The 27,434-nt window shown below is 29.3% G+C and overlaps 1 protein-coding gene across 1 annotated transcript; it reads right to left on the reverse strand.

Annotated features, from left to right (window-relative positions):
* Positions 1–402: 402 nt before the first annotated feature.
* On the reverse strand, positions 403–27,146 carry bond (james bond). The gene is made up of 5 exons (XM_065512777.1): positions 27,057–27,146; positions 4,507–4,578; positions 4,239–4,429; positions 1,327–1,570; positions 403–1,249 (listed from the first exon to the last, which is right to left on the reverse strand). The coding sequence occupies exons 2-5, from the start codon at positions 4,562–4,564 to the stop codon at positions 819–821; spliced, it is 924 nt and encodes a 307-aa protein (XP_065368849.1). The 5' UTR covers positions 4,565–4,578; positions 27,057–27,146; the 3' UTR covers positions 403–818.
* Between the last annotated feature and the right edge of the window lie 288 nt (positions 27,147–27,434).

Consider the following 27,434-nt stretch of genomic DNA (forward strand, 5'->3'; position numbering starts at 1 on the left):
ATGATTCTGAATGAATTAGAATTCACAAAAGGTGACTTTAGTGGTAACTTTCTTTTGCATTTTCTATAATAATGGACCCAGAAATATGAAATTAGACATTTACAATTAGGTTCACAATGGGAGACTATTTCTTTCTTCTAATTGGGGTGGCGAAGCGCACCGGGTCAGCTAGTTTATTATATTTCCTTTAGCTTTAGTTTGATTTAGAATCTTTTTAGCTGAAACTTTTCGTACTACATTTGATTTTTCGGAATTAGAATCTGAATTAGTATCAAGCTTATATTCGTCTAAAATTAAGTGGAACTGGAATGTAGACAATTGGCAACAATATGCATTAAAGGGTTAATCAATGCTTTAGTTTATTTTACCTTGCAGTAAATTTGTAATGATTCGACAATTACATAGTTAAAAATTGTCGTACATACTGATGCATGTACACATTTTATTTATACAAGAAGTAAATTAAAATATAAATTTTTTATAAAAATAATTCCTTTACACAGTCATTCATATTTACACTTATTCATACAATCACATTCTCTCAATGAATTTCAATCATTCATTCGTTCATTCATACACACATACATAATTAATTATAATAATTACAATAATAATAATAATAAAAATAAATGCCCACATATAAAAAAAGAAGTATATAATCAGACCAAAGTACAACTAAGAATATTTAAAGTTTTTTATCATTCGTAGAACTTTCTTAAAATAAAGTAATGAATATATAAGTCCCTACATACAAATGTATATAGAAATAAGATGAACAAGATATAAAATACATTCAGCAAATAGAGGAAGCATAATTTTTACTCCGCTTTGGTAGATTTAATAGCGTTATTGTTAACGTCGATTAGTCGTTTCATTTGATCACCCTGAGCCAAGAATGCCTTCGATGGTATACATCCCATACCGTTAGCCGCGTGCATGGCAGCTTTTGTCGCTCCGTTAAGATTTGATTTATAAGTTCTTTTGTAAAAACTGCCAAACAAATACAAGAATATCAAAGTGTTTCCAATGAAGAAGAAAGTAAGGGTCTTGGGCATATTGCAGCCCTTCAATGCAATGGTAACCATATAAGCCATGATAAGAACAAATTGGACTAATTGAATGCTGGTCATGTACTTCTTCCACCACAAATACTTTTGGTATTGAGGACCCATAGCAGAAACCATATAATAAAAGTACATGACAATGTGTACGCCGGAATTCAGAATACCAATTACAACGCCTTGTTCGCCTAAAACAAAAAGTATATAAATAAAATGAAAATAAAATAAATTACAATAATAACACATGAGTTATTTCTATACATACCTGGAGCATATTTAAGGTACATCCACGAGAATAAAGCTGTGATAGTATGATGGTACACATGCAAGAAGGTTACCTGATTTTGTTTTTTACGCAACACAAAGAAGCAAGTATCCAATAAATCTATGATTTTCGAGAAAAAGTAAAACCAGGCTCCAGAGTACAAATTCAGACTTTGTTCACGGGTCCGAACAATTTCGCATTTTTTGGATAGCAAAGTATCTGTTATGCGGCTTTCTTGTAATGACTTCGGTTCAAAATAAGAAGAAGAAAAAAAAAACAATATAAATTCCAATTTCACTACGAGAATGTATGTAATTAACGAACTTTCAAGTCAACAAATCAAAATTCACATCGATTTCGAATTACAAGATCCAATTAAATTAATTTCAGTTACAATTTTACACCGCTCAGATAAATAAAGGCTAGAAATCATTTTGGTACTTTGGTACTTTAGGCCTAAAAATGTTATTATTTGTTGGTACTTTTTATCAAATATATTTTCTCAATAAAAATACCTTGAAATATTACACCGTACGACACTCAAAATTAGAGACGAACCAGATGATATACGTCTGAAACAATAAATTAAATGGAGAAAAACTGCGTTTTCAGTTTTTCATTTCGTGATCCTGTTTCCTTTTAAAAGGACTTCAAATTTTCAGAGGAGTATATTTTAAAAAAGTCAAATGATCAAGAAGAGTTTTAAAATATTTCGTATTATTTTTATTTTATCCTGTAAGGATCAAAAGATGTCAAAATTGTCCTTTCGAATTTGTATTCTTGAATATCCTTTTAGATTTCCAATATTTTTTTTTTCAAAAAAATAGTGAGTTAAAGATTCAAATATCATGCCAAAATTTCATCCTTCTACCTTCACTACTTAAGTGTTAAATAATATTTTAAATTTGCATTAATTGATTTTTTATATTTTATTTTAATATTTCATTCGAAAAAAATATAACAAAAACCGTTGTGAAAAGCAACGAAGAATGCTTTTTAATAAACAAGTAAAACGGTGTAGTAGACCTTATGATACCCTACACCGAGTATTGGATTATAAAGAGTTTTCTTTTGATATGAAACTTATATGTGTTAAATCTTATTTGAATACCAACATTTTCGGTAGTGGGTTATATGGAAGCTATGACTAATTATGGACCGATCGTCACAAAATTGGGATGGTTTGCGAATATTTGATTTTACACTGACATATTTCAGAGATTTATGTATATTAATGACATTTTCGAGAATGTTGCTTATATGGGAGCTATGGAACATTGTGGCCCATTGTCACAAAATTTGGTCTTGAGAGTTCGGATTATATAAAACTTAATAGTGCTGAATCACGAAATGAAACTGAAAACGCAGTTTTTCTCCATTTAATTTTTAAATAAAAAGTTTGGCGTGTCTCCTCGGAGTATCGGACACGATATGTTCAAAATTAGTTGTTCACCAATTCACCATCAGTTGAATTCCATTGGTGTTGAAAATAGTTTGCTACAGTATAAACAAAAACCTTAAACCTTATTTAGTCTATTTTATGACAAATAGTACCTACACTTCTTTAATATTGAAATATTAAATTAGGGTTTATTGTTGGTGTCTTTAGTATTTTTACAAGTAAAACTTGAGTGTATGTAATGGCGATCTGGCCTAAGCTACCAGTCAAATGTGCATAGGAACTATCGTATCCCCCCAGCAGTACATTTTAGTGAATATATCCAAATAATATATATAACTGGGAAGAAAGCATGTTGTTAAATTACGAAAATTTTCTTTCCCAAAATATTATTTTGATGAAAAATATTTTCATTCCTATTCCATATTAAGTTGCAATTTTTTGAAGAAACCGAAAACCGGGTTTTAAAAAATGTCGAAGAATCGATCACCCTAATAGGTACCAAAGCATATTCATAAATCATATCTAAAGTCGGAATTAGTAAAACAGAAACTAAAAAATAGTTCATAGATAGTTGTGAATAAGATCACAATTCATAACTAGCTTAGTTAGTCCCTATCCATACTGTGAAGCATTTGCTGCAAAACATTTGAGTTTGTTGATGAAAGGGGAAAGAGGAATGGAAAAGGGTACTCTGTTTCATGTACATTTCATCTACATTTATTCGTTCATATTCGTTCTGTACAGAAATGTCAAAAACTGAAAAGCAAAAACTTCATAGTGTGGATACGAATGCAGTTTCAAAAAAGTATTTAAAAATGTTTTGCTGCAAATGTTTCACAGTGTGGACCGGGACTTACTGCTTTGACATGTAGAGAAAACAAAATGTCGATAATATTTCGATCGATATATATTGTAATTAATTAAAAGGCTTATAAAGCTATTAAAAAACTATTTTTGTTCTCTAAAAAGTACATACAAAATTTATAGTTGTAATTTGTATGTAAATCAATTAAAATAGGGGCTGTAAAATTAAATTTTTCAATAGAATGTTGTTGACAAAAAAAAAACACATCTCTAGATTATTTTCTTTTTGAATACATTTATTAAAATGAAATCAATCAGCTGTTTTTTTGAATGTATTAGTAGTTGGCATTTAGTTACAACTTTACCCATGATTAAGTGCTAACTAATTGTGCTGAAAGTAACCAATTGGGAATTACTTAAATAGGTACTTAAAAAAGTCAACACTTGGTGATCGTTTATGAATATGCGCCAATATTTTTATCTGAGACTGATTTATTGTATTAATAAACTTATCAGAATTAAAGTACTCATCGTTATTCCAGAGGTTAATTAGGAATCTACTTATGCTACCTTTTATTTTTTCTTAATTAATCAACCTGAACACATGAAATATACATATAAGAAAATTAGACACATCCAAACACAAAAACCATTTCTAAGTTTAATGACAGGACTAAAGTACGATTTAACTTTGGAAATACTTTACCGTGCGACACATCCATATAGAATAACACACTTGAAAGGCATTATAAGCAATCATGACATTTTTTAAAGCGTAAGCCTTGCGTGACTTCATAAACGTCGGTCCAATTTTTAAAACCAATATTAAATAAACAGCCACTATTGAAAATACAGGTCCCGGCGAGCTCATCAAAAACCAACTGTCTACAGTTTCATCTGAAATAAAAATAAATATTAAATATTTAATATACATGTATACATATATTTAACATCTCCCATGTCTGTGGACTTACCCACTCCTTTCGATAACGTTAAATAACGTTCGTTAAATACTTTCATATATGTCGTCATATTGATGGATTTAGCTGAAAATATATAAATGCATTATTAATAATTTATGTGTAACTAGATTTACATACATATGTATGTATATTAGGGATATAACTAATTTTGGCGAAATTTTTGACATACCACCACGTGATTAAAATCATTTTTGGAATCAAAAACATCACGCACCAACACTGATTTCTAAAATAAACGAAAATGTTTTTTCTCTGAAAAATTCTATAAATAACTAGCTGAACCCGGTCCGCGTTGCTGGCCCTTACAATAATTCTGTGTTATATTGCATCTCGATTTGAATATACAATGTCGGACACAAAAAAAGCACGGACTCCCCCGACCTGACATCGCACCCGAAACACTGAGGTGGTCATTTGACAAAGTTGTAGCAGATATCTATAAGTACAGTGGCATGATATGCCCTTAAAAAAAGAAACGAATGTATTTAAGGCAAATAGGATATTATATTTATGAATTAATCTTAAGGACAGGGGATATACGTTTCTTTTTTTATTTACTCGGGAGCAAACCACATACAAAACATGAATTTTTCAAATGTAAGCCAGCAATAGTCAACGATTGGCCTTATGCTTTGTCGTTGGAAATCTTTGGTATGCGTGAAATCATTACGTCTTTGCATTTTAACCTGTCACCGATGATTGTTGCGTCAATTAAATTTGGTGAACATTTTTTGATGGTCAATCGTGTTCCGTTGCATAATTTTGGCGCGTTTATGTTGCGGAAAAACCTTATCTGTGATCCAACCTTCAATGTTTCAGTACAATAATTGAGACTTGTTCTTCGTTCATTACTGTGTCAATCGATTTGTATTTCATTTTGTCGCCAGTCAGTTTCAATTAATTCGCTCATTGATCTTGTTGGCATCATCATTTTTTGGTACCAAAATTGCACGTTCCCACAACCAATCCGAATTTTTGTAGTTGGTTGTGAATACCTTGTCGACAACGGATTGAATATTCATTTGCATTTGGCAGAAGTTCGGCGGGAACGAAATCTGATTTGTCGACGTTGTTTACTATATTAGTCGTACTTTCGGAAATTTTGTTTATCATCGGTTGATATTATAAAATCATTGTAAAAATTTGATTTTACCACGCCTGTGCCCACAGACCGAAAATCAAAAATCTGAAGATTCACTGAAAATTTTATAAAAATCGGTCCAGCCATATCTCCGGAACCACTATGCCGATTTCGTGCAAACTTCACATAAACCGTCTACAGACCATCCCCAACGTACCCTGAAATTTTGGTTGAAATCGATCGACCCGTTATCGCAGTTAGTGGTGACATCAAAATGTACATTTCTTTTTATATATAAGAAGATTTCATATTTTTTTTGGCCAATGTGAGGGATACTCCCCTTTTTTAAAAATTATCTTTTGAAGTATTTCCGCAGTTATATATTGTATTTCAAAATAAATGAAAATATTTCATGAACAACTTTATTGCGTTTGGTGCATGAACTTTTTTAACAACCGCGAAAAAATAATACCGTGGTTTTTCATATTTTTTAATGCTCTATTCGACTATGCTATGCCAATTTTCATATTTGCAAAACCTTGCAATAGTTATATCCCTAATGTACAGCTGCGGTCAAAATAATAGCACCACAACATACATATTGTTATATAATAATATTACGTAAAAACTGTTAAATTATTTTTTGTTGTTTTTGTATAAATTTATACTTAATTCAATAAACTTTCAAACCTTAAAAATAATTTCGAAAATTAGATTCAAATTTTAAAGAAAAACTACATAATTTATAAATACCTAAGAAATTCATCAGTCTAAAAAATAGTACCAAGATAGAAATCGATTAAAATAAACTAAAATTAACCAGACTGACTGAGGGAAAAACGACGTTGCAAAATCGACAACGGTTGGTGTCATTTTGACACCATACGGTGTCACTTTTTTTCGACACTGTACGTTTACAATTTGTAAACAAACGGGTACGAATCGACAACACAATATTGTTAAATTATTCGCTGACGCATCTCAACGTGATTTGCTCTGCTTTGTTTTTATACCCTCCACCACCATAAGTGGTGAATGAGGGTATATATAAGTTTGTCATTCCGTGTGTAAAATTGAGAAATATTCATCTGAGACCCAACAAAGTATATACATATATTATTGATCCTTATGAAATTCTAAGTCGATTGAGCTATGTCCGTCTGTCTGCCTGTCTGTGTAAAGCACGCTCACGTCTAAAATAGACAAACAAAATTGGTAGACTTGGAAAAAAATGTTTATTGTTCTCCTAAGCAGTTTGGTATTGAAAATCAGCAAAATCGGTTCAGTGAAAACAGAGTTATGAACCACAATGTGAGACAACCTCAAAAAAACTTTATAATTTTAAAATAGATTTTGTTATTTGTGCAAATATATTACAGATAATACAATAAAATTTTACACACGTTATTTTTATGTTAAAAGGACTAACTCTTGTAAAAACTATAAGAATCGGTCCATGATTTCTCCTAGGAGAAATCATGCAATATATTTGCACAAATAACAAAAACTATTTTAAAATTATCAAATTTTTTCCTGAAATATGGTTCTTTGGTCTGTAAATGCCTACGAAATTGCAGTAACCACACAAAATTCAGGAAAAATAAGTTTCGTGCTTAAAAAAATCACAACACCAAATTTGTTGTGGATCGGCTCATATTTAACTATAGCCCCATATAAAGTTCCCTCCCGAAAATCACTTAAATAAGCATAAATGTCTTATAATTATCGCATAAATAGTCCTCATCTATACCAAAATCGCTTTACCTAATTCTATGAAGATCGGCCCATAATTTGTTATAGCTCCCATATAAGGACAACTTCCGAAAACACATTAACCTACATAAATATCTAAAAAATATCAATATCAGAACAAAATTTTACACAGATCCAAAATTTATATTTAGAAATCGTACTACAAGATTTTGTGAATATCGGTCCATATTTTACCATAGCTCCCATATAAGGTCCACTTACGAAAATCAGTACTCATAAATCTCTTATAAATACTTTTATCATGCTAAAATTCGACATATACATAGAAATCACTGTAACAACTTTTACGCAGATTGGCCGATAATTGGCCGTAGCTCCCCTATTAGGCCCATTTCCGAAAAATTAATATCTTAAATAATTAATTAAATAATTAATTAATATCCTTAATAAATATTTAAAACAAATCGATATTAAAATGAAATTACGCACATATCAGTAATTTGTATCCAGTAATCATACTACTGGATTTTGTGAATATCGGTCCATATTTAACCATAGCTCCCATATAAGGTCCACTTCCGAAAATCACTAAAATCCTCATAAATGTTAATGTTACGATGATAGGCCCATAATTTGTCATAGCCTCCATATAAGAACCACTTCCGGAAAACACATTAACCTGCATAAATATCCAAAATAATTTGTACTGAACCAAAATTTTACACCGATCAGTAATTTGTATCCAAGAATCGTACTACACGATTTTTTAAATATTGGTCCATAATTCGGCATAGCTCCCATTGTTAATAGCGATGTTTATATGAAATTCTACAAAAATAACCCTCCAATACTTAATAGGTCCATATATTGAACCAAAATAGTACACAGATCATTATTTTGTATTCAAAAATCATAGTACTGAATTTTGAAAATATCGGTCCATAATTGGCCACAGCTCCCATATAAATACATAAAAATCACGTTAAAATATTTTGTGACAATCGAATCATAATAGGCCATAGCTCCCATATATGTAAGTCCCACAACCCAATATTTTAAATATATTTGTATACCCGTTTTTATACTCTGTTTCTTCATTTGAGGTTAAAAAGGAAAAATGTTGAGCCAAACGTATCAACTAATTATTAAGTATATAAATTGTTAAATTTCATACGTTCTAATAGGAATTTCAATTATAAATTATATCTTCTGCGTAAACTAGTCTTTTAAAGGTAAACAAAAATATTCATTTGTTTATAATATTTGTTTTATTAATGCTTCAAAATAAGAATATGAAATTTAATTCAGAACTTTTTGCATTGAAAATAAAAAAAAATAAAAAAACTACGTATGGGTTGATATTTCATTGGCCAAAACATATGCAACTAATTGCTTTGATAACATTTATGTCTATAAAACTTAATATTTGCTGGCAAATCCTATATTTTTAATGACGGCCTTACATCGGCAAAGCAGTGAAGATGTCAAATTGGCAATTAAATTTGCAGGAATAGTGTTCCAAGCATTTATTAATCCTTGAAACATAATATCTGAATTAGTGTAATTTTCGGGATCGATTCTTTGATTAACGATTTCCCAAAGGTTCTCAATGGGGTATAGATATGGCAATCGTGGTGGCCATTCCCTTACCGAAACTCTTTCTTGTGCTAACCACGATTTAACAACATGTGAAGAATGCTTGGGGTCGTTATCGTACTGAATAACTCATCGAAGAGGCATATTATCCTCAGAATTTGGAAGCATTACTCTTTCCAAGATGTCTCTATAGATAAATCCATCCATTATTTCATTAATTTTCAGCAATATGCCAACTCCAGCAGCTGAAAAAAACCCCCATACCATTATATTGCATCCTGATTTGCCACCAAATATTAAGTTTTATAGACATAAATGTTTTCAAAGCAATTAGTTGCATATGTTTTGGCCAATGAAATATTAACCCAATGTAGTTTTTTTTAACTTTTTTTTAGTGCAAAAAATTCTGAATTAAATTTCATATTCTTATTTTTAAAGCATTAATAAAAAAATATTATAAGCAAATGAATATTGTTACGTTTTAACCTTTTCAAAACGCTGGTTTATTTCCTTTAAATAAACCGGATACTAGTTTGAAAATTGTAATAACTCTTTATTTATTTAAGATGTACAACAACAGAATTAAATTCTCAGAAATACAGACACTTTATAATGTATACGAATTCACTTGAAAAATACAGCACATTTTAAGGCACTTAGTTGATGTTTATTCAAATAGCTTCTCTGATAAACTGACTAACGACTGCAACCTCTGCCACTATTTATAACACTGCATTACCATCTAGAAAGCTCTATTTCTACAATGTTCTTTAACTGAATATTCGAATTCGAATATACGGTCGGAGCAAACAGCGTTGCCAACTTACGATCAATGGTCAACTGAAAGCTTTTATTTAATAATGCCCACAGATATGTTACAGTTTGCAATTACAGCACTGTTATTTGAAAGCATTATGCTACTTTTAAATCAGTCCTTAAAATCGTTATATTTGAATTCAAGCACAATTTCGTAACAATATTTTTGTTTACCTTTAAAACTAATTTAAACAACTTTTGTAAAATTCTGTTGCTAGTTGCATATTTTTTGACCAACACTGTATGTACTATAAATTTAATTGTGATTATTTTATGCGATAAATACAAAATGTTTTGTGTTGAACATACATATACATATGTAGCTAACAGCAATTACAAAATAAAATTCGAACTAAATTGAACGGTGAAATTAGGTGGCATGTCACATGCCACATGGACATTATGTCAATGGACACTGTGACATGCCACCGTGAAATTATATGAGGTTTACAATGTATTTTGTATACAAAATATACTTTTCTAGTAGGTCGAATAAATACAAATTGAAATAAAAAGTTCTTAAAAGAACAATTAAGATGCATCACATTAAAAATTCTAAGGATATTCATATTTAGAGAAATAAGGCAATAATACCAGTCTAAATTTGTTTGCATAGATTTTTTATTATTATTTTAAGTCCCGGAAATTTCGAACCCTAATTCGTATGGATTCCATAAATAACATCCTTTTTGCGTTAATTTGTATTAATTGGATTGCACAAGTCAACATCGATCTATGTATCTGTCTCATTTAAATCTATGTGTGTTTGATTTAAATGAAAACTGCCAGCTTTGGTTAGTGTGAATAGAAGAAACTCTATATGAAAAATCAAGATTTGTAATGGAAGTCAAGGTATTCATCTCTTACGTTAACGTTTGGAATTTTTATGTTTTTATTTTTAATTCAACAATTTATTCAATTTGTCTATAGATACTTTGAGAAACTCGAATTTTGTTCATATATTTTAATACATAGAATATAATACAAATTAGTTAGCCTTTAACCACAACAACTAATGTTATATGGCCACATATAGGGTTGCCAAATGTCCCGATTTCCGCGGGATTGTCCCGCTTTTAGTCATGAAATCCCGCGTACCGATCGGGATTCGTAATTCCCGCTTTTTTGGATTTTACATATGTATATAGTAACTACTTATTTCATATCTAGTTTTAAAGAACACTACACATATGAATGTATTTCCCGTGAGCAAATATTTATTCACCAGTTATTTCTTAATCAATCGACTCAGAATAATTAAAAATCATTATGACCATCTTCTGGCTGGTTGTCCGTGACTGAAATACACAAGAATTGGAGGCGTTACTCAATGAAGATAGTTGTCAACATACATACATACATACATACATACATACATACATACATACATACATACATACATACATACATACATACATACATACATACATACATACATACATACATACATACATACATACATACATACATACATACATACATACATACATACATACATACATACATACATACATACATACATACATACATACATACATACATACATACATACATACATACATACATACATACATACATACATACATACATACATACATACATACATACATACATACATACATACATACATACATACATACATACATACATACATACATACATACATACATACATACATACATACATACATACATACATACATACATACATACATACATACATACATACATACATACATACATACATACATACATACATACATACATACATACATACATACATACATACATACATACATACATACATACATACATACATACATACATACATACATACATACATACATACATACATACATACATACATACATACATACATACATACATACATACATACATACATACATACATACATACATACATACATACATACATACATACATACATACATACATACATACATACATACATACATACATACATACATACATACATACATACATACATACATACATACATACATACATACATACATACATACATACATGCCCTTAAAAATTGATTTGCTTTGGATGGGTCTTATTTTGTTGATTAGCAGCTAAAACTAACTACTGCAAAATTTAAGTGCAATTGGCTAACTAGAACACGTGCCGGAAATCGATTGAAAGTTGTAAAATTGGGTAAATAATTGTACTTTTTTCGATATCTTAAAAAAATTCCCTATTTGAAAACTGTTTTTTAAATATTTGCAATAAATAAGCTTCTACAGAAAATTATCTTTCTAACAAGGTATAAAGCAATAATTTCGAATGAAAAATAACAAAGTTATACGAGTTTTAACTGACCAAATATTGAGCAAAAAGTGGTTTTCAAATAGGGAACTTTTTTACAGATATCGAAAAAAGTACCATTATTTACCCAATTCTACAACTTTCAATCGACCCATCCAAAGCAAATCTATTTTTTAAGGGCATGTCTAATGTATTTGTGCAAAAGAACTCTTCGACTATAACCAAAAATAATGTGTCCATTTATTTATTTATTTGTTTATTTGTTTCTAGAAGTTAGTCTTTCAACTTGCAAATAGATACATTGAATTTTAATTATAACCAGTTCGTCAAGAATTGTTTCTGTGAATATCATGAGCTAAATATTTAAATTAAATACTCCGAGCGTCGTATTTATTATTTTAGGTGCTAAAATATATTTATATTTGTATTACGAGTATAACTACATAAGTAGGTATTATACATACAGTGTATCACAAAACTATTTCGCTTACGTATATTTTTTTTTTTTTTTGTTTAAAACGTTCTTTCTTGTAAAGGGCCTTTCATTAAATTTAAATCAAACAAAGTTTGTGAGAGATATCATCCACATTTTTTATTAGTTTGAAAGGCCTATCGAGTTTGAAAGACCAATTTTCCGTAACTCTGAATTTCCGTAAGGCGAATTTTACCGATTACATGGGCTATGTTGGCTTTGAGGTCCGCTTTGGTTTGTGCCTTATACGCATAGACCTAGGTTAAATCCATACTTGCAGAACAATAGATTTATCAAAAGAAAAAACAAATGTATGTATGCATAAGGAATCCAAAATAAGCATATTTCACAGCTTTAAAATTAACCTGATTTCATCGAATTAAATATGTGCAAACAATTGTGCACTGTAGATTTTAGAGCTGCTGAGAAGCAATAAAATCTTACAGACCCAGTGATTGCCTAACAAGAAGCACTGATTTTTTCTAAATTCTTTACCACCTATACGAATAGCTTAATGTATGCCTTCCAAAATCATTGTTGTAAGGCAATAATTTTATCATGCAATTAATGTAGCAGTAGAAGATGCAGTAATCATATTTATTGCTTCCAAATCCAAAATATTTTTTGCTGGGACTCTATTGTGTTAAGGCCTGCAGATTGCGGAGGTGAATATAACTGCTTAGACACGTTATACAATACTCAATCCTTAACAATTATTGGTGTGTGCTTTGGGTCATTGTCTTCCTGAACGACCCATAGTGTCACAGGATCTAATTTTTCAGCAATTACTTTCAGATTGTCCTTTAAAATTTATAAGTAGAGAATTATATCAACCAGTTTGTACAAATTACTCACTAAACGTTTAAAGTGACTACACTTCAGATTACTTAGAGACATTTAAGTATCAATTGTCTTCACGCTAGATTACTTGGGATGTATAAAGTAACCAATTGCCTTCTCTCTGCACTACAAAGTGCACACACGTGTCAAATGACCAAAATATATAAATTGGATTCAGCCAAGTTATAAGAAAATTGTGACAATTACTGTCTATAAAAGATACATTGACTACTTGCGTAACTGCTGGGTACTGTATCTAATGGATACATTGACTACGTACTTGTAAAATTGTTGGGTAAATAGCTACGTTTGTATATATGTATGTATGTGAACATATAGATCTTTGTTTTTAAATAAAATATGCCAAACACGTCTAATTTATTATATTGACGTGTTTTTTCTTTTCTTTTAATTTTTTTTTTGTTTTCATCTCTAGTTTTAAGGCGACAGGAAAAAAGTATTTCATAATAATCACTTGATATTCTACTTTGCTATTTTTATAGGATGAAAAATATGGCATACAATGTTATATCGACTGGTCAGCTGAATAATATCAAGACGACAGACAATCAATCAATATATTTCTAACCATACTTTAAATGGTGCGGGTACGTTTATAATAATTAACCTTATAAAACCTTTTTGATATGAATGAGAAAAGCAACACTTCGTCGGTACGCATAGAAAACAATTACTTGAAGTACACGTTCTTGTCATATAAATAATCGTATGTATTCGATGAACATAAATGGTCATCGTTTTCAGGCACATGTTTGTTTACAATTCATTTGATCGAATTTCCGACATTACAATAGCTCAGGGAAAACCTATTCGTTTTGTTGATATTGTTTGATAAAGTGCAAGCAAGTTTGCTTTTATTTACTTCAGCTTTTTGCATTTGTTTAACATTGTTTAAAATACTTTGCGACATTCTTTATTTAAACCCATTAACATAATACATGCAGTAACGTACTGAACATTTATGACTTATACGTTCCCACTAGGGCTGACAGATGAATTTGGGGAAAACTTTCAATATCCCGATAAAAAGAAAAAATCGTCATTTCATTAGTTATCTAGAAAAGTGACATATTGTGTCATAAGTGTTTCTTATTTTCCTTTAAAAAAAATTAAAAAAATATTTATCGGTTTAAAAACTAAAAATGCGTCTCCTGAAAAATTACATTTATGTTGCAGCAAATAAGCGATAATTAAAAATGCGTCAAACCCTAATAAATGTAAACATATGCACTAAAAAATCGATGCCAAAATTCCTAAAATGTTTCGAAACCGATAAATATGTATCTTATAGTACACAGCTATTTACTAAAGGGCTGCACAAGCACATATTCCAATAAGAATAAATATTAGGGTGGTCGATTCTTCGACATTTTTTAGAAACCGGTTTTCGATTTCTTCGAAAAATTGCAATTTAATATAAACCGGTTTCGGTCTTTTTATAATAACCGGTTTTTGGATAAATAATAAAATATTAAATATTTTATAGAAATAAAAAGAAAACATGTTTTATTAATTAAAATAATATAATAATATAATCCGGTTTCGGTCTTTTTATAATAACCGGTTTTTGGATAAATAATAAAATATTAAATATTTTATAGAAATAAAAAGAAAACATGTTTTATTAATTAAAATAATAGTGATTAAAACAATTTTGGTTACTTCTTTTATCCTTCACAAGGTCTTCGGTTAAAATTTGACCAATTTGTAATTTAAATTTAAAATTTTTTCTAAAAGTGATTGAGTGGTTGATATTTTATGAATTTTATTTAATTTCAAATGTCAACAACTACGTTAGGTTTTTTTCTATTTAGGTCAAATTTGACCAGATGATCGTTAACGTCAGTAAATTTGATGACCTTATGAAGGTAAAATAATCTCTTAGGAATAAGTAAAACACAGTTTAAATGCTTTGGAGTATAACGATTTTTGTTTTTATAAAACTAGACATTGAAAATCATCTTTTACTCGGTGTATTTGTGACATATAGAAAACAAAGTTTTCAGGCTTAGATCACTTGTGACATTTTCTAAATATAAAAAAGTGTTCTAAAATAGTTGAAGTATTTGTTTTAATTTTTTTTTTGGATTTTGAATATTTTTTAAAGGTTTTAATACACTAAAACTCATAAAAACACACTTTTAGAAAAAACCGGCTATTCGAGGAGAAAATCCCGGTTTCTTCGATATTCGAAATGTGAGCTTTTCAAAAAAACCGGTTATAACCGGTTATTAAAAACCGGGCCGATCACCCTAGTAAATATACAATGAGTTAATGGAATGCAGTGTTGCCACTTCATGTGTAGTTAAACATATTGGCCCATAATCATAGTCAAAAATAAAGTACATTTTAAGAGAATTAAACTCGACTTTACTTAAGAGTGGACTTTAGGTCTATCATAGACAAGTTAAAGTATACTTCAGACGCTGAAGTCGACTCTAAATATAAAACTAGCTGAAGTTGTTTTTAACTCGTTTAACAACAGCATCTGCTGTTCTTCGCCGAGTAAAAAAGTTCGTCACAAAGTAAAAAATGTTTAAGTTATAAGATATTGGTAGAGATTTTGGAATTATTGAACAGTTATCAATAAAATTAGTACCAAAATATCGTAATTATGATATTAATCTTATCTTTTCCATTTTTCCACAACAAACAACTTTCTTTCTTTAGATGTCCCGGTTACTTTTATTACACAGTACAACACATGATTTTGGGACTCAATTCTGACAATTGCACGTGAAAGTAGCCCCAAAAATTAGAACTTCTGCATCATTAGTTTTGTCAAGTTGGCTGCCGTAATAATTTAATGACCATACGAATTTTTTTTCCTCAAGGTGGATTTTTATCACTTTTTCTATATTTTAGCACGGTTATATCTCGTATACCGTACGGAATATCTCTTTTGTGGCTGAAGCAAAGTTGTAAATATTGAATAGTAGAAAAAAAGCACGGAACATACCTACCCGAAAAAGTTGCATCCAGTACCTTAAAAATCGCAAAAATGCCAAATTTTTTTAATTTTTTACCAATTTATCACCTTTTTTGCTCAATAACTGGATTACAAATCCAATTATGGACCGATCACCATGAAATTAGGTCGTGTGATTTGCGTATATATGAAAGTTATTTATCATGAATTTTGTATGTGTACCATAATTTTTAACAGATTTATTCACTTTAAAGTGATTTTCGGAAGCGTGTCTTATATGGGAGCTATGACTAATTATTGACCGATCATAAAAAAAATGTGGTACATATAATTTGTTCGGCCCAAGGATGAAGCCTGTTGAAATTGACTGAAATCGGTTCATTATTTCACCTAGCCTCCATACAAATGTCCAACCGAAATTGGACTTTATCGGTCATAAATGTTTAATTTATATATGTATCTACACAAATTTCGCTCCAAATAAGTTTTATATATACAAAATGCTTGTCAAAAAATTTTATTGTAATCGGTCCATAATTATTCTTAGCTCCCATATAAGACCCGATTCCGAAAATCACTTTAAAGTGAATAAATCTGTTAAAAATTATGGTATACATACAAAATTCATGATAAATAACTTTCATATATACGCAAATCACACGACCTAATTTCATGGTGATCGGTCCATAATTGGATTTGTAATCCAGTTATTGAGCAACAAAGGTGAAAAATTGGTAAAAAATTTTAAAAAATGGGAATTTTTGCGATTTTTAAGGCACTGGATGCAACTTTTTCGGGTAGGTATGTTCCGTATTTTTTTTCTACTATTCAATATCTACAACTTTGCTTCAGCCACAAAAGAGATATTCCGTACGGTATACGAGATATAACCGTGCTAAAATATAGAAAAAGTGATAAAAATCCACCTTGAGGAAAAAAAAATTCGTATGGCCATTAAATTATTACGGCAGCCAACTTGACAAAACTAATGATGCAGAAGTTCTTATTTTTGGGGCTACTTTCACGTGCAATTGTCAGAATTGAGTCCCAAAGCAATGAACTGAAAAATGTTGTACTGTGTTATTTACGTTTTTTGGATTTTTTTTTAATTTTTTATATCAGCTGTTCAACGTTGCCACTTGTCTGTTTTTTGTTGTATATTGTATGAACACATTTTCTACATTTGCGGTGGCACCCAGTTAAAGTCGGTTCAATTTAAAACATACTTTAATTTTGTCTATGGTTGCAAATTTATAAAAAAGCTGGTTTTAATTTTAAAGTTGATTTTAAAAAGAACCGACTTTAGTGTTTGACTATGATTATGGGCCACTATGTTTTATTAATATTGGTGGACAATAACATACTTAAAAGTGTACCACAAAAAAACGATAAGTAATTTGGAGATTGTTATGTTAGGTTTTCCAGGTGGACATTTCGCCGTTTGTGATAGTTTTGTTTGCGTAATATTGGTAATAGAAACAATATTTTAGTTTATATACAAGACTTTTAATTCCAACATGAAAAAAATATAAAACAACAAATACTATTCAATAACTATACATTTTTACAAGTTATTACAAATTGTTATTGGAAAAACGTTAATTTTCAAAATAACCCAAAATCGAAAATTTTTATTTTTATAATTTTAAATTGTTTATAGAATAAGGGTAACGGTATTTACAGATATCGGTAACGGTAATTGCAGTTATTTCGGGGTAACGTTAGCCAATCTTAAGAGAAAAAAACAAGAACGTAGGAATTTGTGTGAGAAAAATTTATTTACAAGTTGTTACTAATTATTTGTTATACCCGTAAGAACTGTTTTGTGTTTATGCTATTATCTGTCTGGTTTGTGTTTTAAATAATAAACAATAAAATTGACTTACTATTTTGGACGCTTTATTTCAAAATTCTAACTACAATTTTTAAAAATATAAACGTTACAAGATTTGAATGATAAAGTATTTACTGGGAAGGAAAATGATCGAAGCTATAATATTTAAACAAATAGTAAAAAAAAATTATCTTTGAAACTGAAAACAAAATTGATTTCAAAGCACTTAATATAAATTAGGAATAAATTAAAATTCGAAAGCAAACAGTGTGCTATTTTTTAAATATTGTTAAATTTTTAATAGAAATGTAACAATTTCCAATGGAACAATCTCCGAATGGACATTGATTAATATTTGTTAAAAGCGTATTTGGGATTGACATATTTGACTGATCTCAAGAATTCATTACGTTTCATCAAAATCGGCCCAAAAATATATAACATTTTGCTATCTTTCCATGAGAAATTCCAAATATTGAAAAAATTTACCTTTGACCTTCACGATTTAAGGATTAACGTTTTCCGATTTTAGTAAAACTTTCAGACTATATTTAAAATTACCTTGAATATATAAATCACAACAGTAAAGAAATTCGGCTTATTCGCCAAAATATGGCCAAAAAAATGGTTTTTCTCGAAAATCTCAAAATTTAAATCGCAGGTACGGAAAAACTATAGGAGGTATTTTCATACTTTTTTCATATTTTTATTCCCTATTATGTTCTCAATAAATCCCAATGTGATGATCAAAAAATTTTGAAATTTGTTTAACAAAATTTTTAAAAATTAGAAATTTGAGTTTTGAAACTGCCGTTAAAAAAAATAATTTGTTTGGTCATAGCTGCGAATAGGTTAACGGTATCCTACGAAGACAAAAACTCATATACAAGTAAATATGAATATATTTTAAGTAAAAATGTGTTTTTATTTTAATATTTCTCAAAATATGTTAATTTTGTTTCTACATTTCTTGTTCTAGTGGTCTGAGACACGTTAATGGCCTGGCGATTTTTTAATAACTTTAACATTTTTTAACCGATTTTTGTCTTTTATATCTTATTAGAACGACAATTACGTGTACATTTCGATTATTTTAAATTAAATTACAAAAGTAATTATTTAATGCAAAAATGTTTACAAAAACTGAAAAAATTGCATTTTTCCTCTTGTAAATGCACTTCAAAACTTCAGCGTCGTTGCGGCACCAGTTAACGTTATCCTATCGTTCTAATATTTTACACAACGAGTTTCGACAATACATAGAACCATTCTAGAGGGGGGGACGGCCTGTACCTAGAACATTTTTTTCGTCCATACAATCTTGGAGCACTCTAGTGCACACAGAGTTTTTTTATTATTAAATGTTCGTGTGTATAGGAATTTCTAAATTCTAGAAATTGGAAAATATGCGCCTAAAATATGCGTAAGAAAACCAAAATATGACCTAGTTACAAATTTAAAAAATATGCACTTACCTATATTTTTGTGCATAAACATAAAATAACATAAATTAACTATGGATTGCGTTACTTTAAAGACAATTGTAGCTTAAGTGTATCTAAGTAATCTATAGTGTAGTCACTTTAAACGTCAATTGTGTAGTGCATTTGTTTCTAATTAATCCAAAAGGGTCAACTGACCCTCTGCTTAGGACTCACACGTGTAAAATTAACTATTCACGTAGCTTGTTATGTAACTAGTTGTCCTAAATGATAGCTAAAATCAGAACAGCCTCCTAGAAATTCTGGGAATTTACTGTAAAGAGCGGTAACTGTGTAACTCTGAAGTTACAAAATCTTTCGATAACGAAATCTCTTATAAATTGAAATGAAAACAAATATGAATGTATTTTTATTAATACATTCATTTCATAATATTAATGAATTTTTGATACATAATAAAAACTCTAAACTCTAATTATCATTTCAAATGATAATTTTCAATTGCTGATAAAGAAATGAATAAGACTTAATGTCAGTTTCTTGATGTCGAAAGATGTTAGTCGATAATACAGTGATGGACTTAAGTAAATGCACAAGTGGCATTTTAAAAGAAACTTGTGTTTTATTTGTATAAGAAAACCCGAAAAATTTATTTTATGATTAAATTATAGGAGTATAGGTTGTACATTAAAATAGTAAACATGAAAATTAAATACATCTTCTTTGTACAAAGAGTTATTGAAAAAACATTAAAAAATTCATTATTTTACTGGACAAAAGTATAGGCACAACTATTTGTACAATAATAAAAACGTCTATTAACATTAATTTAATATTTAGTTGGCAGTCTTTTTACTGAATACGTCTATTTCGCATGAAGTGGAATAACTTTTTGGTTCTATTTTCGCCTATGTTATGTCATTCTTCCATGAAAACAGCTTTAAGCTCAGTCTTATTTGAAATTGGGCGTTTTTGGATTCTTCGCTCCAACTCCTCCAACAAATGGTTTAGGTCTGGGGACTACAGGGGGTGTGGCAAGACATGAGCCGTATTATAGGGAAGATGTTATTTTTAGATCAAGTTAAGGATAATTTTAAAAAGATAACAAACAAATTAAGTATTTTCCAAACATTTTTAAACTTCTTACTTATGTAAATGACTACAAAATAATAACGGATCATAAGAGCATGTGCCGGATGTAAAATTGTTGCTTGATTATTAAAATTTAAATAACTAGATGATGCCTAAAAAAATGTGCCTATACTTTTGTCCATCGTATTTTAGATCTTTTTGTACTTTTTATCTGCCATCGGACTAACTCATCTTTCTACATGAATAAAACTGCTAGTATCTTAAAATATGTAGCAACTAGGGTTTGGGGATTCCCGGATAATTTTATTTCCCGGGAAACGGGAATGAAAAATTTAAATTTTTTACTACTAGTAAAATAAGTAAAAAAGAAAATTATTTTATAAAATTGTGGCATTTTATGAAAAACAAAAGGAAAAACAATACATTACAATTCAGTAGTATTAACATAAAACAAACAAATTGGTTAGAATATTTGGAGATCATTTTATTAAATATTATTTCATACAAATAATGTTATGTACATATGTATATGTTCTTCATAGAACTATTTTTTTAAAAAAATGAGTTTTCAAAATAACTGAGGCATTCAATAAGTCATCTGACATCCGATTTCTTATTTTAGTGGCAAAGTTTCCAGCCACCGAGGAAACTCTTTCGCTTTCCACAGATGTTGGCTTTATCGCAGGAAAAGCATTATAAAGACAATCTAAATTTTTTGTCCGATTGGTATTTGCTTCAAATAAAGCTAATTCCCATTTAAAAACACTTTCAGCATTTGATTTTAAATGTTTAGGGGTTTCTTTTGCAATATTGATTGCATATTCTAATTTGTTTTTAAAATTTTCCTCCATTTGTATTTCGGAAACATCATCATTTACTCTTACAAGTGTGTGTAAGATCAAACAGTATCAAATAAAATAAAACTAAAATATTTGTTTTGAATCATAGGTAAAATTATTTTTTGAGAAAAAACTACGTTAATTTTAAATTTCCCGGGAATTCCCGACAACAATTTTACGGGAAAACCCTAGTAGCAACCTTTAATAGATTAATAGTAGTTTCAATACAAAAAATATTATTTCTGCTTTTAATGCAATCTTTAAATACAAAATTGCTGTTGTGCCTATACTTAAGTCCATTATTATATTTAATGCTATTTCTATAACAAATTCCACAAAAAACTTTTTTCCAAGACAATATGTTGCCCATTGACGACAAAAAATATTACATATTTGGATAATATGCATATAAATATGCATTTTGAAGTTAAATATAACAAAATATGCAAAAATATGCCCTAATAAATCGATGCCTTTTTACTGCAAAATGTGTGATTCGGATAGATAATTAGTCAACATTGTATTTGGACGTTCGAGAAAAAACATGCATTTGCATATAAATCCACCCCCTACTTATGAGATATCAACATCGGTCGAAATTTTGTATTTTCGAATGTTTCTTATCTGCTTAAGATGGTCGTGTTTGAACGCAACTGTGTCCAGAAGGCATGGTAAACGTAAATGTGTTACGTGATCGGAATTTAAACATTCTTATAAATAAATAAACAAACAAACACACAAATAAATACATACATATATAGTATGTACGTAAACACCTCCATACATGCATATATATATATATATGTACATAGTACATGTACTAAAAAATTATTTAATATTTTAAACTCTGAATTAACAATTGTCTTCCGCATATTCATTTTTATTTTTTATATATCGTATGTATGTATGTATGTATGTATGCATGTTTGTATATATCCCAGCAGTTAGGCAAATAGTCAATATGTACGGGATATGTCAGCGATTTGGTGGATCGTATATATAGAGGTGCCCCACATCATTATAATAATACAAAAATAAATGGCTCTAGTAAACGGGGAGATGCCCTCCGTATGTCCTCTATCAGTAAAAAAATAACCAAGTGATTAGGCCTACTTTCCTAAGCTACAAGTACGATTTTATGGATTGGGTATAAAAATACCCACTTCGGCATATGTGGGTTGTAAAACGTATAAAATATGAATTTAGTTTTTCAAGTAAAAATGTGTTTTTTTAATTATTGAATATAATTATATTATATATTGACCTAACAATACATAAAAATATTTATATTCAACATAATTTTCCATACAAAATCTGTTTTATAAACCTTTGATAAATTTAAAAACTGTTTATGCATATGGGGGTTAATATATAGTATATACATATGTAGATTATAAATAAATGTTTTATTTACTCCTGAAATTTGGTTGAGTCTTATTTGATTCTTTAGTAGTTAAAACTAACTGCTGGAACAAATTGAGGCCAACATGTCGCTATTTATATTATATTTTATAACATTAAAAAAAACGTATCTTTTAGAGAAAGTTTTCTTATCTTTGTAACAAGTTATACGCACACAATATTTCTTTGTAGAAATAATAAACTTCTGGTTTGATTGCAACAGACAGATGTACAGACGGACATCGCTATATCGACTCATATATCTACGGAATGACAAACTTATATAAATCCTTACCACTTATGGCAAAAGGTATAAGAAGAGATGTAATTGTTTTGGACGAACACGTTTTCTCTTTTAAGTTAAGAATTGTTTTATTTGTTGTGTTTCTTTAAATTTGAATATAAAATACAGATAAATTCTAAGTGAATTACTTTAAATAGGTATTAAAATAATAAATTATTTAAATAGTTTTTTTTTAAAAAAAATTTTTTTCCACAAATCAAGTTAAATTTTAAAATTAAATGAGCATTTTAAATTAAAATCGGAATAATAAAGTAATCGTTGTTCATATTAAGTTATTTACATTTATAAATGATTTTGAATTGTTGGCTACAAATGAACAAAATAAGACCTATCCAAAGAAAATCTTTCAATATACATCCTTCCTTCAATAGGTTTATTTTGTGTGCTAATATCAAATATGTATTTAGTATTAAATAAATAATTGTAATTCTATTTGAACAATGTTTTAATCGAAAAGCTGACATTTAAAAAACCAACACCTATAAATGGAAAAAACCCCGTAGAAAAACCGAGCCAATCACCCTATTATCTGTATAAGTAAGTAAATAACTAAATATGACTGAATATATGTATCTATACAACACAACACGGCATTTTCAAAACGCTTCGCATTGCAGCATCTGCTTAACCACATCTAACTAAGTAAAAAAAAATTCAAAACAACTTTAAAAGTATCAAGTATTTGCAAACAAAGAATCTTTTGGTTCAAAGTCAACTTTAAAAACACAACAACCGCAACAATTCGTGTGAAATTTTGAATTTTCAATACAATTTTTTCGACATTGCATTTAAAACTTGTTAATGGTTACATGGTGTACGTAAGTATCTAAATATGTATGTATGTATGTAAGTATGTATTTATATTATTTACTTAAAACTTAAAAGCAATTTTAATTGCCTTTGTACCTACGTACTTGAATATAATTACTTTCGTAAAAATTGTGTCAATTAGAATATTTTTTTGTTATTTTCACCACTACATGCTTATATACAATTATAGATTTAAAAAACAAAAGTAAGAAAGTATGGTCGGTCAAGCCCGACCATATAATACCCTACACTAAGTAAAAGAGCAAAAACAGTTTTCTTTTAAAATTTCAATAATTTATATTTTTGAGCGATTTTCGGAAGTGGGCGTTATATGTGAGCTATGACCAATTATGGAAAGATCTTCATGATGATCTTAAGTCGCGTGATTTATGTCTATATGAAAGTTAACTATGTTGAATTTTATGTGTATACCAACATTTTTAGGAGATTTATGCATGTTAAAGTGATTTTCGGAAGTGGTTTTATATAGTCGATCGGTATACTTTAAGGTGGGTGTTAGACTAATATTTTTGGGCGTTACAAACATCTGCACAAACGCAATATTTATTCTTAATCATCAATTATTTAACACTAGCTGAATCCGGTCCGCATTGCTGGCCTTTAGAAAACATCTGTTTTATATTGCATCTCGATTTTAATGTACAGTGTCGGAAAAAGTCGGTAATCCAACTTTCTATGTTAGTACATGTGGTGGCATTTCGGCAGGTTCCAATGAATTCAAAAATTCAGTAGGATAATTGACGACTTGTTCTTCGGTCATTACTGTGTCAATCGATTTGTATTCTATTGTTTCGCCAGGCACTTTCAATTGTATTTGGTCATCGAGCTTGTTAACATCATCATTTTTTAATTAGATTTCATATGGAAATTTCTTATTCATGCTCCTAATATGCAAGAGTAAACAAAATTGTTTATCACAGACCGAAAATCAAAAATCAGACTTTACAGAGTTACCCAAAAGGCTTTTCTGAAGATTCCGTGAAAATTTCATCAAAATCGGTCCAGCCATTTTTGAGCTAATACGGAACATACATACACACATCCATTTTTATGAAATATATGGCAGTATCGGTAATAATGTTAAAATTGGATTTTTACACTCCCCTCCGCCCACAGACCGAATATTAAAAATCTGACTTTAGAGTCAGGCTATTCGGAAGATTCCCTGAAAATTTCATTAAAATCGGTCAATCCGTTTTTGAGTTCACTCGGAACATACATCCATTTTTATATATGTACATATATATGTAGATGAAAAATATTCGAAAATCTTCTTTACGAAAGCACCGAATGGACCTAATGTAGTATTTTAGGTGTCTAAAACCATATTCAGAAAATTTCCTTTCCAATGATACCAGTTTCAGCTAATCGGTTGGATGGTCTCAGAGTCTATAACGGACATAGGTAGAAACCTTTTTTGTATTTTATATACATACAGTGGTGGCCAGGAATTTAAGACAAAAATTGTTTGCTAAATTCCACGTGATTGTCAATTATTTTTTCAAATATTTCCACAAATATGTATGCATGAGGACTGTTTTAACACACAAGTGTGTTTTATTCGACTGTATCAATTCATACATATTCACCACGAACACATAACATTTTTCTACAACTTGACCAAACATTTTTTTTTTAAATAAACATATTTTCTCACATTTATGTATATCATTATATTTTTATTATTATAAAATATTCGGACCAAATTTCGTATTTTTAGTTCCATTGGTTTCGGTCATATCATGTTATTAACAGCGGATGTTCGCTGAGGTGGGTCAACGTATTTCCACATATCTTTGTCCATATATGTTTTACCGATTTTTCCAAACATTTTTCAGAAACTAGAAACATTAATAATAAATTTCATACCCTAGAGGTCCTTTTATTTTGGCTCTATCGCACTTAAAATTCAGTTGACGAAAAAAATTCAAGTCTTTGTCTTAAATTGGTAAATAAATGCCACCACTGTATATAGATTTAGTCTAAAAAGTAATAACCAGTGCACTAAAAACAAAAATAAATGCACTATAAAGTGTAAAATATTTACAAGAATATGCTTTAATAGAGAATTATGCACTGAAACTAGCAAAATTAATTCTAAGAAAGTAAAAAATAACAAATTTTAAATTAATTTTATTTTAATTTGACATATGTATGTTTTTTTTCAAATTGTATAGTAACACCCATTATCACAATACATATTTATGTTTAACCTAAAGTTATACAGGCAGTATTCGTACAAAAATTATTTTAACAGACAAAATATTTTTTTTTTTTGAATTTTGGAACGCATACCCTATGGCGATTAAAAAATCGCCAGGCCATTATTCGAAAAATCGAATAATTCGAATACCTTAATAAATACGTAGATGCAAATCGTCTAAAATGTACTCGTAATTAGTAGAACTTGATTTTGGGTTACTGACTACGCAGTCCTGGTAATAATTTAAAGGTTCTTCAAGTCCAGGTTCATTAAAAAATTAAAAAAATCCAGTACACCTGCATGTTGTTCTAAACATAAAAAACCTAGTTGTATACTTTTTTGACTATTACTTTTGCATTAGGTTAAGGTCAACCACAAAATGAATGTTAAGTTAAATGTTTATAAAATGATTGAAAAACTAAAAGAAACAAAAAACGTAGGTACATGAAATAAATTTAACGACAAGACATAGGCATTATACACTAAATAGAAGTAAATATTTTTTTTTTATAAATTTAATTAAATACGAAATTACTGTTGAGCATACTCGGATACTTTTAATTATTATGGAATTTTCTTTATATTATTATTTTCTTTGTAGTTAACATAAATAATACCGACATATTTGTAAAAAATCTGTTTAACGCATTCGCGTTTTCGTCATGGTGTTCACGGTATATGCGACGCTATACGTTTTGGATTGGGCCGATTTGATGTTTTTAAAAATTGCAGATATATTATATTAGGGATTCACACACACACATATACACTTTTCAAATGTTTGCAATTATGTACATATATAAATTATTTAAAGTTATTTGCTTTTAATTAACTCACATTTTCGATAACAATTTTGTATCCGTTTCCGTTTTAGAAATATATCCGCAATAACTTAACAGATGTCCGTCAACTGCGGTTGCCAAGAAGACACTAACTGAACTTAGATTCTTTTTCAACGGATCTATAAATAAAAATCTTTTCGCGAGACATTTGTACTTTTGTTCTGTTGCATAGACAAAAACATACACACACTAACATCTGAATTAATTTGTTCGATAAGTCAGTCAGTCTCTCTTGACTTGCAGCTCAATTGCTTCACATGAGTTAAGAAACATGAAACATTGCCGAGCAGAAGAATTAAGTATTGAAAATAAGACTAATACAAGTGATTCATTTAATAACAAAAACAATTGTGTGTATTCGGTACGCCGGCGC

This window comes from Calliphora vicina, chromosome 1, assembly GCF_958450345.1.
Source record: "Calliphora vicina chromosome 1, idCalVici1.1, whole genome shotgun sequence".
Lineage (NCBI taxonomy): Eukaryota > Metazoa > Arthropoda > Insecta > Diptera > Calliphoridae > Calliphora > Calliphora vicina.

Excerpts from the sequence above, each read along its gene's own strand:
- bond (XM_065512777.1), bottom strand. The coding sequence starts at position 4,564 with ATGACGACATATATGAAAGTATTTAACGAACGTTATTTAACGTTATCG. Across the intron at positions 4,430-4,506 it reads AACGTTATCGAAAGGAGTGG|ATGAAACTGTAGACAGTTGG; the intron begins GTAAGTCCACAG and ends TTTTTATTTCAG. Across the intron at positions 1,571-4,238 it reads CTATATGGATGTGTCGCACG|TCATTACAAGAAAGCCGCAT; the intron begins GTAAAGTATTTC and ends TTTGAACCGAAG.